Below are 17,901 nucleotides of genomic sequence, written 5' to 3'. Positions count from 1 at the left end.
GTGGCTGGCTGGTTCCACATTCTCTCACAGCTGTGGTAAGTTTGACCTGCGATAGTTTTCCATTGAATGAGTCATTATGAACCTTTATGGATGCCAGATAAGTTCATCTTATTATAAACGATCATAGATACAGAGGCAGCAAAACAGTGACTCATGATGTACAACAGGAAGACAATGGGTTGATTTTGTTACAAATGATTTAATACGTAACATTAGCACATAAGCAACGTTTCTTTAACTGAATATATTTGCTTAACCACAAGCAAAATGTTCCAATGTAAGTTTGCTTAAAATAGTTCTGTTTAAACCAATTTCTGTCCCACTTACACAGCGTGAGTGCTATCCAGTGGATACATATCACTAATCATGGTTAATATCAAATGATTTTTAATGAATGAAATTACAGATCACTAAAGCATTCAGATACTGATTCAACAGTGTTTGGAATCATCACACGGCATCGAGTGTGGGTTTATAAACACCATCCCTTTGCATAGTAAGACATGTTTCTCACTCTTACTCACTCACACTTCAGTAGGATTGTGGGAGCAGATGCCGATTAGACCACGGTGACTTCAGTTGAATGAAAAATAAAAAAAAAAACCTTGCAGGCTTAAAATATTTCAAAGTCAGCACCAGATGTTCCTAAAGCCACACCTGCATCATGTGGGACAAATCTAGATCAGCGTTCGCTGCTGTGGTTCTCCTGGAAAAACACATTTCTCCCGTTTCACATACATGAGCTCCCGACCACAATTTCTACAGATCTGAGTTACATAACCCACTTCACAGCCTATTTGGAGCACAGAGGGCGTTAATATTAAAATCTGCTGCTCTGACACTGATGGTAATACAATGTCACATAAAGAGCTCATTCAATGGAACTGTTGGTAGGAGGTAATTCCACAGTTAGTGGTTCAAGGGCTCAGGTGTCAACATAAGGTTTAAACTGCAGATGAACATGATGTGTAATAATTGACCTGGATGCTTGAAAGGTTTGTGTCAACAGGAAACAGCTTTAGGTGGAGGAAACCTCTTTCTCTATGTTGTTTAATCAACAGACTACAGACACACACACATGACAGCAGACACAAAGTCCCAAGAGACCAACGGGGCCACAGACAGAGGTCTCAGCACAGTGTGGCAAACTGATGTCAAAGTGCGGATGAGTTTGTTTGTTTTGTCTGCGAATGAGGAATTTCCTGTTTTGGAGCTCAGTGTTGGCAGAAGTGGGTCAGTCAACTTGGCAGGAAGTCCTGCCAGTAAAGCTCCGCACAAAACATCAAACCTGCAACCTCTGAGATGATGATTATTAAAACATACTTGTTTTATATTGTTAAGGCAATATTAACCTTTAAAATAACACAACAAGCTCATTATCTCCTGGGAGACAACTTCTACAGCGATCAACACACATTTCCATTTCACTGTCATTATTAGTATTCCTTTTTTTACACTGACACCAATGAGCTGTAGTCTACGTCATTATTTTGTCCACTAATTAATTCTCATTATTTGTTACTGTCTTTTAGTTTGCATGTTAGCGTGCGCCTCCTGTTCCAGCACCATGGACAGAGGTCTGCACTCAGGCTGTCTGGGCTTTCTCCTACAAAAGCAACAGTGTATCATAAGTCCCTGTTATGTCATAGGCCAGTTAATCATCTGTGAACATCTGCATTGTTCCGACGTCTTCTAGAACAATCATTGCTATGGTTTATCGCAGCTAGCACCACTTTCCAGCTGAGCTAACGAAACTTATGAAGTGAATGTGAATCGTCTCTCATCAGGTTTTTCGCTGTCAGGACATCATGTGCTGTTCGTGACACAGAAAGTTCAATAGTAGAGCGTATTAAGAGCTGTCCAAGGTGGTGGGTGTGTGAGTCCTGCCTAAAAGGCTCAGTCATACCGCTGGGAGGGACTGCAGCCTATTGTGATGCTGTCTGAAGTTCAACACTGTGCTCAGGCCGGTTTGGAAAAAAATAGCTGCAGGGGTCTCTTCAAAGAAGATGAGAAGCATGACAGGAATGAGGGGATATGAAGCAGGGAAACCCACAACTGCCGTAACACTTCAGTGTTATCGTTCATGTATCCTTCAGACATAAGAAGCAGGTTCCTTCTCCACCTCCTCATCCATTAAACAGCGATAAATGTGTCGGCCGCCGCCCTCGGCCGTCGTCTCACACACGTCGCTGTGACCGGTTTGTGTTGAAGCAGCCATTGGACTGGGACACGGGGTGACGGGCATGTTGTGCCTCTCTCAGCCCCTGAGCAAAGTTACAAAATGCCGCATTCTTTCCACAGATCCCTATGATAACACGGCCTGCGCTGCCTTTGAACAGCAGGTGAACTTATTATCACTGTGAGCCTTGAATTCCTGGACCATTCATCCATCGCAGGCTCCCTTTTGAACTCAGAAATGTGTTCGCTTGTCACACAGCTGCATCACAAATGCTGCTTGAGAGGATTTAGGTTGCCTCAAATTATCCTTTGCTTGTGCTTCGCTTCATTTGTCTCCTCTTCTAAAGCGGAAAACTCTGAAGCTGCCGATTGACAAAAACAAGACCAGGGGCGAACATGTTCTTTGTTTGTGTCTTTATTATTTGAAAAACATTCACAAATACTAACAGATAAGAAGAGATACAGGTTCCGTTTAGGTCTAAATATTTTTTCCACAGTATCAGTCACTCATGACGTACGTATCAAAATCATAAAATAGTAAATAAAACTAGGTCTTCATGGCTTCTGCTGTGTGTTCGAGAGCTGTTTTAAACACGTTCTTTCCCTCTGGTCCGTCCTCCTGTGTCAGTTCTGGCCCCGAACGTGGGTCAGACACGACCACACGACCTCCTGCCACCACACAGTGAGATCTGATCTCAGAGTCCTGCTTTCCATGATGGTGCCTGCAGGACACTGCAGTGCGTTCCACCTGCTCCCTGGCGCGTCGGCCACATCTCTCAGCATCCGTCCTCCTGCTCAGTGTTGTTTGTTCAGACGCTCGCTGCTCTCGTCCTCCGGCCCTCGCTACTGAGGGCTCTCTCTCCGCTCCTCCGGGGATTTGTCTCTGTCTGAGTCCAGTGCGTTGTGAGTCCTCTTGGACCTGGTGCCGAGGGCTCTGAAGAGTTGTTGGCGTAGAATATCATTAAACACAAGTAAAGATGTGAGAGTGCCTGTGTGACATTTTATTATCCAAGCGCTCACCTGAGGATGCTGTGGATGTTGACTTGGTGTATTTTGGGAGACAGGGTTCCAAAGCTGTAATCAGGGAAACAGAACCAAAAGTGAGCAGCAGGACATTGGGAATCCAGCGTTCTCACGACGTTGCACATCACTGGTTTATTGATATTGCTATATTTAATGGGCAGCCACAGCAATGAAAGCATCTAAAATGGATTTACTTTTATTTCATTCTTGATAACCTCAAAACGCTAATCTTTACACACCCACTCCACGTTTTATATGACTTCATAAAGTTGAACTGCACCCAGCCTCCTGTTATTCCTGCAGACAGTCAAACTCTCACTGTTGAAACATGTCCCGCCAACCTCACATGCCGCCTCCTGCAGCCGCTGTTTCTAGGTGGCGACACTATTTGTTTGTAATTTCTAGGAAACGTAAATTCTTGACCCTGCCTTTTATAGCCTCCAGACTCCCACACGCTTCGCTCCGCGGCCCTCGGAGCCAATCGGGAGCCGGCGCTGTGAACTTTGTGCACCGGTGGCAGATTGCTCGGCTACTCCCTCGGGCTTCGGCTGTATTGTTTCCACGACCACGCCCTCGACAGCGGGACTTATAGAACGCGGCAACAACACATTTGGGCTAAAATTAGTAATGCGAGGGAACCGAGATGTTCCGTCGGTCCGCACCACTCCTTATCCCACACAAAGGGGAGTAATCTCTGCCTTTGCAAACCAGGCAACCTCGTGGTGGAAAGTCTTACCTGCGACGGCAGAAGGTGGTACAGGCTCCATCACCGGGTTTGGCACAAGTGCAGCGGCCGAGGGACCGTCGGCGTCTGTTCAGAGCACCACCTAGACCATAAACCGTTGTCTTACTGCGGAGAGAGAGAGCGAGAGAGTCAGCAAAACAGCAACACTCTGCAGACTTTGCTCCTACAGTACATACTCCACGCATAATAAGCACAGCCTGTTTTACTGATACTGGGCTCGCGTTTATAATTCTAATGTTACTTTTCTGTCGAGTCACGTTACACAGCAGAAACAAACGCCTCCATGCATTTTCTTGACCCCACCTCGGAGTGTTGACCCAGATTATGTCCAGGTGGCAGAAGTAGTGGCACTCAGAGTCCAGCGGGCTGCTGCAGGCGCAGCGTTTAGTCCGCACTCTCTGGCTCGGAGCTCCATCACCGGCGCCCGCTTCCGGCTGCTTCATCGTGGGAGACCCAAAGCTGGTACGAGACAGAGCTAGTCAGCCGCAACCATTCAAATGTGTGAAAAGGAAAACACCTGGATTGTATCATGGATTAAGTTGTTCTGGTTGAACTTTGTTGTCGTATGCTGAGGTACAACTAAATGCTCAAATCGGCATTTAGTTTTACATTAAAAAACCCACAAACTACTGAGAAATAAATCAGTGTGCAATTATTCATTAAACATTAGCAACTGTGTTTTTGTTTTTCTGTGTTTGTGTATGACCTTCACCAAAGGGTGATAGTGATGGTACTGTAGACTAACTGGACGGATTAGATTAATAAGAACAATTTCAGCCCTAAAGTATATGATAAAGAAGAAGATGAAGAGATCTGAGCTCTGTGAAAACACCCACACCTAAAAATCAAACTCCTCCATCTTATACAAGCAGATCTTTAAAATAAAAGCCTTACCATCCTGCATTGAAGCCCCAAGGGTGATGAGAAGCAGGACGCTGGTGTGAGCGCACATAGCAGATAGCAGCTGAATGGAGCTCTGCAGAAAGATCATTATCTCCAGCTGTGCTTCAGTGTGCTGTTACCGCGGGTAGTCTGCAGGTGTCGGAGCTCTGTCACTCTCTTTTACCTGCCCCTCCTGTGATGTCATCAGAGCTCAGCCCACAGCTGCATGCCAGGGAGCCACGGTGCAGGACCCCAGGACGTTCGGACCCGTGTCACATTCCAGGACTGGCTGATGTGTCGTAATCCATCTGAGTGGCTCTGTCGTTACCTGCTGAGTGTTATTGATGGGGCCGTGTCTCCCCTCTGGCAATGAGATGGAGGAGGATGTGCGATCGGAAGGAGGGGAAAACGGGATCACCCAAGATTCTAGAGCAGAGAGATGGAGGCTGATGAATGAATGAGCTCTAAACATGATGGAGAAGCATGAGTGGACCCTCAAACGCAGGAGGTGATACTGGAGGAGACGCAGCAGGAGAAATGTATTAATCTGGGTTTGCTACAGAGACAGTTAGTGAACATACATTTTGTTAAGTAGCTAAAAGAACATTTCCAAAATGCAAAAAAAAAGGTCATTCACACATTTACCACACATTTACGTCTGTTAGAATTTGAGCTGTGATTTGCAGACAAACGGTGTCAGGACCTTCCAAGATTAAATAAGTCCCAACACAGCGGCAGACAGAAATACATGAACAGGCTGGTCGTGGTCATCAGAAAAACCCAGAGCTGTGGGTTGATAGAGACAAAAAGCAGGGAACACCTCCTGGGAAGGGGACTCGTTTCCACGACGGCTGTGGAGCCCCCCTCACAGACCAGCAAACTGCTCCTTCCTGTCTGAGCCACACGGGGCCCAGAAGGCGGGTCGGCCCTGCCAGAGTCACGCAGGCAGCCAAATGGCATCGTTGCTACGGTCTATCTGCTGATAGTGAAGTGTCCAGATTGGATAATGTTACTTTTTGTCCAGTGGAAACACGTGACCACTGTATGTGAGAAGATAACAGACTGAGTCATTAACGTGTGGTTTCAGTTTCACTCGATCTGTATTAATGGAGACGGATATCATTTTTTCCTGCCTATTCACTTGTCAGCTTCAATAGACAGTGTTTACTTAAAGGGCTTGTTTTTACGGAGGGCTCAGAATTCACTGACACCTGAACATACAGAAAACAGCAGACAGGACAACAGCAGAAAGGAAAGCGGCGTGGAATTAGTGATGAGCTTAATCAAACACTCCTCGTTTCTACACCTCAGGAGCAAATATCACCGGTTCGTTTCTGAAGGTTTTCCTCCCGCAGACAAACATGCTTTCTGTTTGTGTTTTTGCATCACACGCGCACCCGTCTCTAAAACTGATCATCAAACTATTCTGAAGGGTGTGAACCAGAGAAGGAGCCACACTTCCATGTCTTAAAAGCCTAAAAGCAGGTGTTTGCTTTTAATTAGCAAAGTGAACTCCTCGTTCGACTCCTCTTGTCAGCACATACAGACATCAGGGGAGGAGGAATCGTTCACTTCCATTTACGATCCACAGTAGGTTTCCAGAAATAGAAACTGCCATGTGGCCCGTTTTTAAGGATTGTTGATCTACAGTAATTATCTTCTGGCTCTGTGTCAACACAGCTTCCTGCCGTCCAGATCCTAATGTGCTCCCCTAAATGTCCTGCGTGGGACTCCTAATGACAAAGGTCCTGAGCTTGAGGTGACAGTTCCACGTCAGAACGGTTTTATGATATTACTTTACACTCCCTGAAACACACTCTCACTTGTGTGTAAAAGGCAGAAGCAGAATAAGCAGCTGATAATTTGTGTGTGCGTAATAAGACTAATAAATTAATAATAAATATTAAGGTGACCAACCAGAGCTCCTTGTGTTTCAGTGTGAGTTAGTTTTGTAATTAATGGCGTTGATAAGGTCATTTTGTTATGAAAACCTGAGAACCAGAAAGCTAAATGAAAATAGTTTTTCTAGAATGACACTGAAAAGCAGTTTCTATTCAAAACATACCAAGTGTAAGAGAAAAATCTTCTGTGAGACACGTTAGGGCTGGTGATTTAGTTGGGACATCTAGTGGTGATACCACACATTTACAGCTGCATGTTGTAAGTAATGTAACTTAATACGTGCTTTAAACTTAGATATAGCAGATTAATATTAAAATATGAATATGAGGGGAATCACATCTAAACCTTTGATCACAACCTATTTGTACGTGGAGATCCTTAATCACGTAAATAAAGAAAGAAATACTGTACACTGGCCAAAACTGAAGAAAGGCACAACCTCAAAAGAGTCTAGTGCATTTTTTATTTCTTCAATTACTAGAAAGTTTGCTGTGTGTGAAATCTCCAGGGCACTTAATCCTCCAAAACCAACGCAGCTCAAACAACTCATCGTCGTCGCCAATTTAAATCACAACATAATAAAAAAGAGTCACAGATGTAACAAAAAACTTTTTACCATACCAAAATTTTGAAAAGATCATTGTCAAGAAATAATAATAAATAAGGAGCGCACCTTTCTGTACAGATATATTTCTAATCTAAAATCTTTTAATAAAAAATAGAACTTCAGTGCATTTCCTTTCTGTTTCTTCAGTATCTCCACAAACTCTTGCTTTACCTGGCTCTAAAAATGGCCTTTAGAAAAGAAACACCAAATGTTAACCTTCCTGAACAACACAAAAAACAAAAAAAATAACTGAAAACATAAAAAATTTCACAGACTTGTCTTTGTCTATCTTTACTGTACATCTCAAAACGCAAACCTGGACTGAAAAGGCACAAGTAACTACAGTTTGAGTAATACTGGACAAGAATTTGGACAAACAAAAATGGAATTATTTTGTTTAAAGATTTTGGTCATTTACAAATTTATTTATTTATTTTATATATATATTTGAACAGACATTAAGATTACCAGTATCAATAGAGATACAGGCATATCATATAATATATATATATATATATATATATTACTTAATAATATAGAGATTTACAGAATCATTATTTTCACAAAGAAAAAGTGCATTTTTATAACAGACCTGAATATTGCCGAGAAACAAACATTTAAGTTAACAATAGTATTGAAAACTGTATAAAAACAAAGCAATAAAAAAACAAAACTAGTGTAGCAACCAATAAAGCAAAATGGGATGCGTGAAGCATCGGGTTGTAGACACTGTTAAGTGCTCTGGTCTGGTCTGGTGGAGTCTCCTTCAGCTCCTCCCTCTGCCAGATCAACACCACACGGTGGCTCCTCCCCCTCCGGCCGCTTTCCCGTCAAACGTGAGTCCACGGGAGCCGCTAACGCCAGGGGGGGTCGTGATCGACTGTCCCTGACGCACCGATCGGTGGCCTGAGTAGCTGGCCTGCAGGCGTGAGCGGAGCTGTGCAAGCTGCCATATTGCTTTGAGTCTGTAGTACCCAACTCCAGTTTGGAACACGTTAGCGCTGTGCTACGACTGCACCGCCCTGACTGGCTGGTTCCTGCGGCCTCGTGCTCTGACCACTGATCTCCAGGAGTCCTAAGCCCTTGAGTTCTGGGGGTCCCGCCCCAGTAAGACTCAAATCTGGCCAGTGACAACCCCTCCAATGGGGGCGATGTGGGGGACGAGGGGGTGGTAGGCCGGGACCTGGGTCTGGCTTGCACCATTTGGATTCCTCCAATGGGGATCATGAGATAGGGGACCCTGGCCTGCTGGGAATGCATGGGAAGATGGCTGAAGATGTTGTCTGCTGCTGGATGGCTGGGATAACCCTCACACGTGGAAATACGATAGGCAGACGGAAACAAGCTGGTCTCTGGCAACGTCGGCCCTTCGCCCGCTGCACCACCTTTCTCCTGTAGGGGGAGCAAAGGCGTCAGTGATGCAGGTACAATACAATAAGTCTCTCTGTAGGACAGTAGACACAGATTAAAATAGAAAACTCATCAGTTTGATGTGACTGACCTTTGCATCGGGGCTTTCCCACGGCAGGTACCCTGCGGGCCTCGGCTGCAACCCGAGTGGCAATGGAGGGGTCCGAGCCTGCGAGTACCAGTAACAGCTGGGCGAAACGGGACGAAGGGGCGAAAGGTGCCTGATGGGAGACGGCCCTCTTTCCGGCGAGGGCGAGACATGTCGGCTGGGGGAGGACAGCTCGGTCCTGGGAGAGAGGCTGTGGATGGGCGAGGACAGCTCCAGGCGGGGGGAGAGGCTACGGCTGGGCGAGCGGCTCTCGCTGCTGGGGGAAAAGGCTCTGGGCGACGCTTTCCAGCCGCGCCGGGAGAACAGCGCCCTCCGGCTGCCCGGGGAGGCAGCGCGTCTGCCCGGCCACACGCCCCTGGGGGAGCACTTGTGGCACAGGCCGGGACCGAGGCCCGTGGGCTCGGGGGCGTGGGCGCCCTGCTTAGAGTGCTTACTGCAGCTGGACTGCCCCCCCACGGACGGGTGGGTGTCGGACGAACAGGAGGACGGTGGGTCATCGTGCGACGTGGACTCCTCTTCCTCCTCCTCCTCCTCCTCATCTTCCTCATTATCATCGTCGTCCTCAGACTCCTCCACATTGGAAAACTGATGTTCCTCCTGTTCCTCGGAGCCACACACACGTTCATCACTTCCTGCTGTGTGTGCAGACACAGAAAAACTCCAAGTTAAATCCGTATCCATTTATATTGTAGAAGTGTCTTTAAAAAAAAACAACATAAAACATATTTTCAGGAACAGACACAAAGAGCCAGGACAGCAAACTGCATCCTTCTAACAAACTTCACCCGCCAAACACCAAACCCACGTTATAAATAGACCGAGGATGAAAAGACCGACATTTAATTGAATTGCACCATGCCTCTATTCACAAACTATCTCAGCAGCCTTGTGAATGGGAAGACGGCTTAAATGACGCGTCCTTGGCTGCGATGAGTGCAGCCTGTCAGCAGGAAGGAGCTGCTGAAAGGAGGGGGAGCAGAGGAAGGTTGGGAGGTGCTTGGATCTGAGGCTCCTTTTGATGGTGCTGGTGTGTGTGTGTGTGTGTGTGTGTGTGTGTGTGTGTGTGTGTGTGTGTGTGTGTGTGTGTGTGTGTGTATGTATGTGTGAGAGGAGAGAAGAACATGGTGTTGCATAAGCTGTCGGCGCTGGGCAGCCACTATTCCTCACGGGGGGGGTCATCCAGCTGTGGAGCAATATTCCTCCGTAGTGGAGGGGAAATGTGTGCGACGCCTTCTCGTTAAGTACCTGTTTCCTCGCTCTCCGGCTCCTCTAGCGATGACTCACACACTCCCAGAGCCTGGCATTTCTTCCCATGCGCTTTCGATTTCATGTGTTTAGTAAGGTTTCCTGGACGAGAGCACAAAAGGGGGGGCTGACTTACACGGGCCAAAGAAAACGGGTTGCCACATTCACGGGTGTAAACGTCTACGTTGAAACGCTGGTGGCGCGAAGGCTCGTCGGCGGCCGCCGTACCTTTGGTTTTGAAGGCAAAGTTGCAGTGCTTGCAGATGAACGGACGGACGTCTGTGTGCGTTCGGATGTGCTTCTTCAGCATGCTGGGCTTCTTACAGCGGATGCCGCACTCTCCACATATGTACTTTCCCCTCCCGCGTCCTCGCACGTAAACATACTCCTCATTGGACTTATATCTAAGAGACAGAGGGAAACACACACAGGTACGATATTCAGCTGATACAATGACTCATTCACTCATTCACTCTGCTCTGTGGGCTCTAACCTCCTCGCATACATGCACTACACCAGATATGCTGATAGCTTTCATAATAATGATAAATGTGGATTTAGCTTTGTAAACAGATGCACACAAGTCGCACAGAAGAGACAGTGGGAAACAATGCTCTCTCTGTGGAGGCCGACTGGGGAAGACCCACCAAAACCCCAGCAGCCATGAATCGCTCGGCTGTTTCCTCCACGGCGCCCTGGGCACACGGAGAATACCAGCTATTCTGCTGCAATCCGGCGGCCCTGCCAACAACAGCAGCAGCTAAAGAGAGAGGAGGGAGGTCTGGCGATAGCTAAAAAATAAACACTACACCCTGAAATAGACACTATATTTAAAAAAAAAAAAACTCATTTAGGTTCAGTCTGTAAAACACTGTTTATACACAGCCTTAATGTTTACCAAAAGGCTATTTGTGGACATGGTGGACCACAGATGTTTTATATCTGAATTGTCCCCTATGAAAACCTCCATCTCTCTGCCCCTGAAGACAAGTACAATCCATTCTGAATTGTGACTATCCAACGTGCGCTGACTGTTAATTGCAGGATATGCGGCACGTCTACAGGCTGCGCGTGCTCCCCGTTGTATAACAGAACCGGCGCTGGCGAATCATAACAAATTGTTACACAGCGGCACAAATAGCCTCAGCCGTGGCATTGTGTTGCATTCGTTCAGCCACAGACTAACGTTTGCCGGCGCGCATTTTTTTGCCACCGCCGAGAATATCCATCTCGTCGCAGGGGAAACGGGGCCAAAGTCGCACTTCACACATGACGCCTTCAGTCAGCAGCGTGTCCCTCAGTTTACTGAAGCAAGAGTCTGACCCAGCTCTGTGGATGACATCATGGATGGATGGAGGGAACAACACTCAAACTCATCCGCAAGTATTGAATTCCAAAGCATTGAAGATGGAATGCCTCTAACACTGCTGCCGTCAACAGAAAAGAACTAACACAATTCAAACCGCATACTTTAATTAGAAGGACACAGTTGGTTTGTGCTCACAAAAGACATGGTTCAAGCCGCAGGGATCGTAAAAAGAACAGGAAGAAAAGCCGTCATGGCAATAGGGGTGAAAATCCAGACCGACATGCAGGAGCACAGGTGTGAAAATGAAATGATGAGGATTATACAGCAAGATAAGCCGCCAGAATATAAGGGAGGAGAGAAGAGTAGAAGATGGAGGCAGATGTGGGGCAGAAGTGAAAGCTGCAGGCTGACTACGGATGAACAAGGCCAGCCCGAATGTGTTTAATGGGTGACTGCTAATGATAAAGACTGGTAATTAGTGTGTTATCTACTGTTAAACACTTCACACACACACATACTGAACCATCTGCTTGGACCTGAACACAGGCCTTCGCGTGTAAAGAGGAGACTGCGCGGGAATAAACATTATACAGTGTTGCCTCAGCGAGTTACGCAACGGTCAAAATAGGAATTAATGAGAGTCGGACAAAGTGAAGTCGGGAACAACCTTTTCCCCTTCGCACACGGACGCGCACAAACACCGCGCCGCCATCTCTCCAAATTAACACTTCTAAAAGGAGACGTCCTCGCCAGCAGGAAGAGGAAGGAGCTTGGCTGCAGGTACAAACGAAGCCCCCGTGGGACGCACGCGTTCCCATCTGTTCCCGTAGTTCTCTCGCTTGTCAGCTCTCCGCGGTTGCTGTTTTGCCGTCGCTGGGCACAGGTTTGCGATGGAAGAAGAGATCATTTGTGCAACGGGGCACAGCAATTATCTCCCCCAAAAAAATGTCACTGGGAGTGGGACTATTTCAGGACTCACTCGCGTGGTTCTTACCCGCCTTCAAAGATGCGAACGCGCGCCTCGCTCGGCTTGGAGGTGGACGGCCCTTCTTCTCTCTTCTCTTTAGTCTCCTCCTTTTCATGCTGCTGATCCTTCACTTCAGGGAGGGTGCTGGGTGGGGTGGCATGTACCTACACTCAAGACATTCAGAAAAATTCAAAATTACTTAAAATTTACTTAAAAATAAAAAAAAAACATTGTTGGACAATTACAACCATAGAAAAAAAACTGATGGAGCACAATGAGCTAATTAACCAGATGGAGTCATTTTTTTACCTGTTCTTCCTCTTTAAAAACAGACTTAACCATTAAAATCTTAATATTAAAACAGCAATTTACAAATGTAGAAATGCAGCATATCGTAGTTATGTTTACCTCTGACACACGTGGGGTCCTGCTGTTGGCAAGGGCCAGGTTGCTTTTAGCCACAGCCGGGGCTTTGGCCATGGTGTAGGTCTCTGAGCTGTGCTTTTGTTTGGAGCACAGCAGCGACATGACCACCTTAGTGCTGAGGCCTGGCAAATTTGGGTTGTGAGCACTGACGCTCCAGGTGGAATAAACGGAGGTGCGCGGGTCCCTCTGGGCACACGGGTTGGGCTTGACATAGTTCAGGTAGCACCAGTTGACAGAGGTGGAGGTGTGAAGGCTGGGGTACGAGGGGCTGCTGGCTCTCTCTTCCACGGCCGGAACCTCTTCCCTTTTTTGACATGTCTTCTCAGTCAACCCCTTCGTCCCCTCCTTTTCCTCCCTGTTACGTTTCCCTGGGTCGTGCACCTGCTCTGCCTCCAGTTTCACAATTGTCGCCTCAGCCCTCTCTGGTTGTTCCTTCTTTCCCTCTTCCAGTTTCTCCCCAGTGACGCCATCTTTTCCTTCCTCTCTCGCCTTTTGGTCCACATCCTCCTCCTTCTCCTCTGCCTTGTGTTGCTCTCCCTCCTCTTCCTCTTTGACTCTCTTCTGGTGCCGCTGGGCCTCTGTGCTGAGTTCTAGACTGGCTGCAGGAGAAAGCATCCGTTTACTTCCTCCAGCCCCCAGTGGGCCATGTCCCTCACCGGATCCTGAGGCCAAATCTGCAGACAGAGGCGGGAGAAGATGGCTCCTGGTGTCAGGACAAGGGACCTTCAGGTAGGACCTTTGCAGCTTTTCCTGCTCCACCTGGCCCATAATGACCATAGGTGTACAGGAAATGGCTTCCTGTGAGCGGGTGGAAGCCAAGATCTGAGACAGGGTGGTATACATGGCACTGGCGAAGGTGGGTATGTGTGTCTGCAGGCGCACTGGCACCACTAGCGACGCTGCTGGTGTAAGCTGTGCCAGGCATGTGGCGATTACCGGACGTGGGTGGTGGTAAGAGATAGTTACCAGAGATTGATGGGTTAGGGCAGAAGGCATGGAGGAGATGGGAGCTCTGCTGTCTGTAGTAGGGAGGGAGGGGACATTTGTGCCAAGTCTTGGAGGAACAGGCAAGTATATAGAGTGACTAGTTCTGGTACTCGCAGAGATCTGGAAGGGAACTAGGGCAGGCAGCTGATGGAGCGGTGCACCCAGTCGCTCAGCCATGGGAATCTGTGCTGGGTGTATCTGTACATGTGAAGGTGCTGCGTGTGAATGGAAAAAAGATCTGTGGAGGATTTGGGTGGACAGTGCTTCAGAGATGGCCGTGGTGACAGGGACTAGCTGCGATGGCGCTGCTTGCTGGGCTCTGGGCTGCACAGGGAGGAGATCCTGAGAGGGTGGAAAGACTTGAGGCTGTAAAAGCTGCAGGGCTTTTCCTGTTGTTTCTGGGCTGAAGCGGGCGGTTGCTTCAGTAGAGTAGAGGGGAGGCTGGATGGAGTGTGAAGGCCCAGGCTTTGGGCTCTCTCTGGTAAAGCTCATGCTGGTCCCCTCCTCCTGCTCAGGTTCCCCTAAGGTGTCATGCTTCACGAGAAGACACTTCCTTCTTTCTTTCCAAGAGGACGAAGGCTGCTGCGGAGACAGAGACCCGTAGTCAAAGGACTTACTTCTTGTCTCTGAGGTCTGCTCGGTTTGCTGTCGACTGGCTGGAGTCTGCTCTGAGGCCGAGCGCCTCATCTCCTTGTGGCTTTGGTGGTGTTGGTGTGAAGCAGACGGCACCATCAACATCTGGGACCTTTGGCTACTGGCAGCCCAGACGGCAGCCTCTGATCTCGAAGTGTCCTCGAAAGAAGCAGAAAGGCTCGAAGCGTGGGAGATGTTGCTCTCTTGACTGGGGCTGCGAGGCAGAGACACGGACTCAAAGCTGGACTCCCCTGAGGACTGGGCGGCTTCCGCCAAGCGGAGTCTCTTCTTCTTTGGTGGCAGCTTCTCTGCAGGGAGCTGGGCCAGAGTCTGGCTACGCTGAGGCCATTGGAACTCCTCTATCCTCTCTGTCTCCTGGAAGATATAGACAGTTTACCATTTTACAATCCTGTGTAAGGAGAATCATTACCCCAAAAGACAGTAAAACCAATAGGAGTTTATGTAAACTAGAGTTATTTAAGATCCTTATTTTTGACAGAAGGCAGGTCAAATAAATAGTTAAACTGAAAAAATAAAGAAAAAAAATGGCATAAAAATAGATCTACAATACACAACAAAACATGCCTTTAAATATTCATGTACCTTGGAAGAGAATGCTGTCACTGGTGGTGACACAGATGGCATGTCAGCATCAGGCTCCACAGTAACAAGGATCTCTGGCACTTGGATGTTTGGCTGGCGGATGAGGCGAGATGTCGAGGGTGATGGTTTTGGCTTGGGCTCTTGTGTTTGTTTACTCTCTCTGAGGTCTGGTTCCTGACTTTCCATGGATATACTCTCCTGCTTCTCAAAAGAGCTTGTGTGTTGGATGACAGACACGCCCTTCCTGTCCTGCTGTTGCTGTTTGGGCTCATTCTGTGAAGAAACACCTAAAAACACACAGCAGAAAATAACTATCACCATTTTACATAGCTATTAATCTGTTGAATGGTAAAATCTTCTGGGATATTTAAATATTTAGTATATTTACCATTTTCCCTCAGTAGAGTATGGTAATTTCACAGTACATGAAGGATACACAACACACCTGAGTGAGCCTGGCTGTGCTCTTGTCCACTTTGCACTGGAAGGAGACCTGCAGAAACGTCCGACATGGTTCCAGGACCAGGGCTGGTCGGGTCTTCCTCCAGGCTCTCCTCTTTCCTCCTCTTCCTCACAGCCATGGCCAGCGCTCTGAACTTATAGTGCATCATCATCTGGGGGCGATCCTCCCTGCATGTTTTACTCGTGTCTCCACTCTCTTGTTCCAGGGTTTGCGGACCTGGACAGGTTCCTCTATGAGCCTTGCAGCTTTCAGCCGTCTGGAAGTGAGCGCCACATCCTTCGCAGTCAAACATGCCGGGGCCCTTGTGCTGTTGCTGCTGCTGCAGCGGCGGCCCGGATAGTTCACCGATTCTGGCTGATGATGGAGAGGTTGGACCGGACTCCTCCAGCATTAACTCAGCTCCCAGGGGAACCTCGATGGCAGGCTGTCGCCTCAACATACGCTGGACATGGCCAGCTCTCATCTCTGCTGCCACGGCTTGCTGCTCATCAAATGACTGGCAGAGGCGGAAACCTCTGGGAGACATTGTCCCAGAGGTGGAGGGTTCGTCTTGGCAGGTAGATGATGGCATTGAGTGGCGTCTAAGCAGAGGAATGGATGACGGCTCCTGGGGACCTAGCGGATCTGACTCAGGATGATGAAAGTGCCTCACACCACTGGGACCAGGGGCCTCACTTATATCTTTAGGGGTGGTAAATTTCAGTGACTCCATGCTGCTCTTCCGAGACACAGAGGAGCGACGGGGTTTCACGCTGTCAATTTCGCTAGTGTCTACCACAGCTTCATTGATGGTAATGAGTTTTGTAATGTGTTCTATCACTTGGGTCTTGGGGACGGTGAAGGGAACGCTCTTCTCCTCGGTTCCTGGTGATGGGGAAAGCGAGGAGTGAGGCTGCTGCTGATGGGGACTGCGCTGCTGCCCCCCCAGCCTCCCATATTTCCCTAGAATAATTTCCGCATAGGATTTGGCACTGGCAGTGGGGGGGCTGACTTGGGACATGTCAGTACTACCTCCGGAGAAGTAGCCAGATTCTGTGCTTCCCTTGCTGCCAGGCCCTAGAGAGGAAGAGGAGGTGGAAAGGGAGGAGCGAGGTTCATCTGGAGAAGCCATGGGGCCACGCTTCCTGAGCCTCAGTGCCAGTCTTTGCTTAACAGCCTGGGAGTCTTCAGTCCTCTGGCTCTCCTCTGAGCCTCCCAGCACCTCTTTACCACCTTTCTTCAGCTGGCTCAGTATCTCCTTCGATTTCCTGCGTTGGCCCGTCTCTTCTTCGGACTCAGTGCTTTCTCCTTCTGTATGTTCCTCCTGGTCTTCGCCAACAGCAGTGCCCTCTGGTCCACTCAAGCTGGGCTTATCACGACTAGACGCCAGTTCCGCTTTGATGCGGTGTGCGTGGGACTTGCGATGCTTGTATAGATTGCTCTTTGTCTTGAAGGAAAAGCCACAAGGAACACAAGGGTAGGGTCTCTCTCCTGTATGGGAGCGAATGTGTTTCTGGAGAACACTTGGCTTGGCACATGGACGGCCACAGTAAGTGCATACATATTTCCCCGGTTTTTGAGGTTTCTTCTCGCCTCTTCTTGCTGAGCCCAACCCTTCTAGCCCCTCCTGACTGGCCTGAGATTGGATCCCATGGCCAGACTCACCCTGGGTAGAGGACGTAGAAGGAAGAGATGGGGCTCCTGAAGAAGGAGAGAAGAAGGTGCCTCCTGAGGGACCGGGGCTTTCTGATTGTTGCCATGCTTGCTGCTGCTGTAACCGCAGCAGTAGGTCAGTGCGTCTAGGCTGGCGATTCTGCAGGCGACCCAAGGCTCTGTGCACAGGACGAGGGTTAGAAGGCTGCTGGGGTGGACAGGATGGTAGTGAGGATTCAGCGGTCTCGTGCCGCTGCTCTTGCCTTCCAGAGCGCTCTGCATCGGCCGGACGGCTGGGCTCAGCCTCCATAGAGTGTGGAGGAGGCCTCACAGACACACGTGGAAGGGCTCTCTGAGCCTCATGGGGCTAACCGCATGGCAGCGGAGAGGTCAGAGACGAGGAAACATCCACAGACTGACTAGTAAATGAAAACAGAGGGCCGTTGAGAGTGTGGGCCAAGAGTTATTGAAGAGGACAAAATGAGGCATCGTTAAAAGAGGCCCTGAAACCGCTCGGATGCAGGTAAACATGAACCATTTTGCCGTTCAAAGCAGCTCCGATTCTGTCCAGGCTCGGCCATTCTAACAGACTTCTCAAGGTTTTAGCTGCTTAGTGTTGATCTTTAAGTTTCACAACTGGGTCTAAGGAAACACAGAAAAAGACAAAAAAACATTAAGTCAAATAAAGTTTGTGAAAATATGACCCTCACGTTTTGTCTTTCTTTCTATTTTATAAAAAGCAGCAGTATACTGTAAATGTTTTCAAATAAAAGCTGGAAC

The 17,901-nt window shown here is 48.2% G+C and overlaps 2 protein-coding genes across 7 annotated transcripts in view; both read right to left on the bottom strand.

The window, feature by feature from the left end:
- Positions 1–2,583: 2,583 nt before the first annotated feature.
- Positions 2,584–5,515, bottom strand: LOC114843300 (endothelin-2). Of its 3 annotated transcripts, XM_029129724.3 has the most exons (6): positions 5,013–5,515; positions 4,841–4,922; positions 4,250–4,405; positions 3,938–4,051; positions 3,199–3,252; positions 2,584–3,112 (listed from the first exon to the last, which is right to left on the bottom strand). In XM_029129724.3, the coding sequence occupies exons 3-6, from the start codon at positions 4,387–4,389 to the stop codon at positions 3,022–3,024; spliced, it is 399 nt and encodes a 132-aa protein (XP_028985557.1). In that variant the 5' UTR covers positions 4,390–4,405; positions 4,841–4,922; positions 5,013–5,515; the 3' UTR covers positions 2,584–3,021. The 3 variants fall into 3 exon arrangements, with proteins under 3 accessions (XP_028985557.1, XP_040923733.1, XP_055359183.1); XM_041067799.2 differs by having other exon boundaries at positions 4,841–5,514; XM_055503208.1 differs by lacking the exons at positions 4,841–4,922; positions 5,013–5,515 and having other exon boundaries at positions 4,250–4,762.
- A 1,664-nt stretch (positions 5,516–7,179) lies between these two features.
- Positions 7,180–17,901, bottom strand: part of LOC114842500 (HIVEP zinc finger 3) — a 29,157-nt gene continuing 18,435 nt past the window's right edge. For 3 of the 4 annotated variants that reach the window (XM_029128064.3, XM_029128063.3, XM_029128062.3), the window contains 8 exons: positions 15,472–17,763; positions 15,027–15,313; positions 12,786–14,798; positions 12,405–12,541; positions 10,330–10,505; positions 10,102–10,203; positions 8,839–9,491; positions 7,180–8,729 (listed from right to left, as the gene is read on the bottom strand). In XM_029128064.3, coding sequence (XP_028983897.1) covers positions 8,070–8,729; positions 8,839–9,491; positions 10,102–10,203; positions 10,330–10,505; positions 12,405–12,541; positions 12,786–14,798; positions 15,027–15,313; positions 15,472–17,431 — 5,988 coding nt within the window. In that variant the 5' untranslated portion in view covers positions 17,432–17,763 and the 3' untranslated portion in view covers positions 7,180–8,069. The remainder of the gene's footprint in view (positions 8,730–8,838; positions 9,492–10,101; positions 10,204–10,329; positions 10,506–12,404; positions 12,542–12,785; positions 14,799–15,026; positions 15,314–15,471; positions 17,764–17,901) is intronic. The other variant, XM_055503413.1, reaches the window with a different exon arrangement.

The sequence above is a fragment of the Betta splendens genome, chromosome 16 (assembly GCF_900634795.4).
Source record: "Betta splendens chromosome 16, fBetSpl5.4, whole genome shotgun sequence".
Taxonomy (NCBI): Eukaryota; Metazoa; Chordata; class Actinopteri; order Anabantiformes; family Osphronemidae; genus Betta; species Betta splendens.
This window is presented reverse-complemented; position numbering and strand designations above follow the sequence as displayed.

Bases quoted from the DNA above. Each gene is read 5' to 3' on its own strand.
- LOC114843300 (XM_029129724.3), bottom strand. From the start codon at position 4,389: ATGAAGCAGCCGGAAGCGGGCGCCGGTGATGGAGCTCCGAGCCAGAGA. The intron at 3,253-3,937 runs GTAAGACTTTCC...CCCTGATTACAG, and splicing joins ACCACCTTCTGCCGTCGCAG to CTTTGGAACCCTGTCTCCCA. The intron at 3,113-3,198 runs GTGAGCGCTTGG...ACAACTCTTCAG, and splicing joins AACATCCACAGCATCCTCAG to AGCCCTCGGCACCAGGTCCA.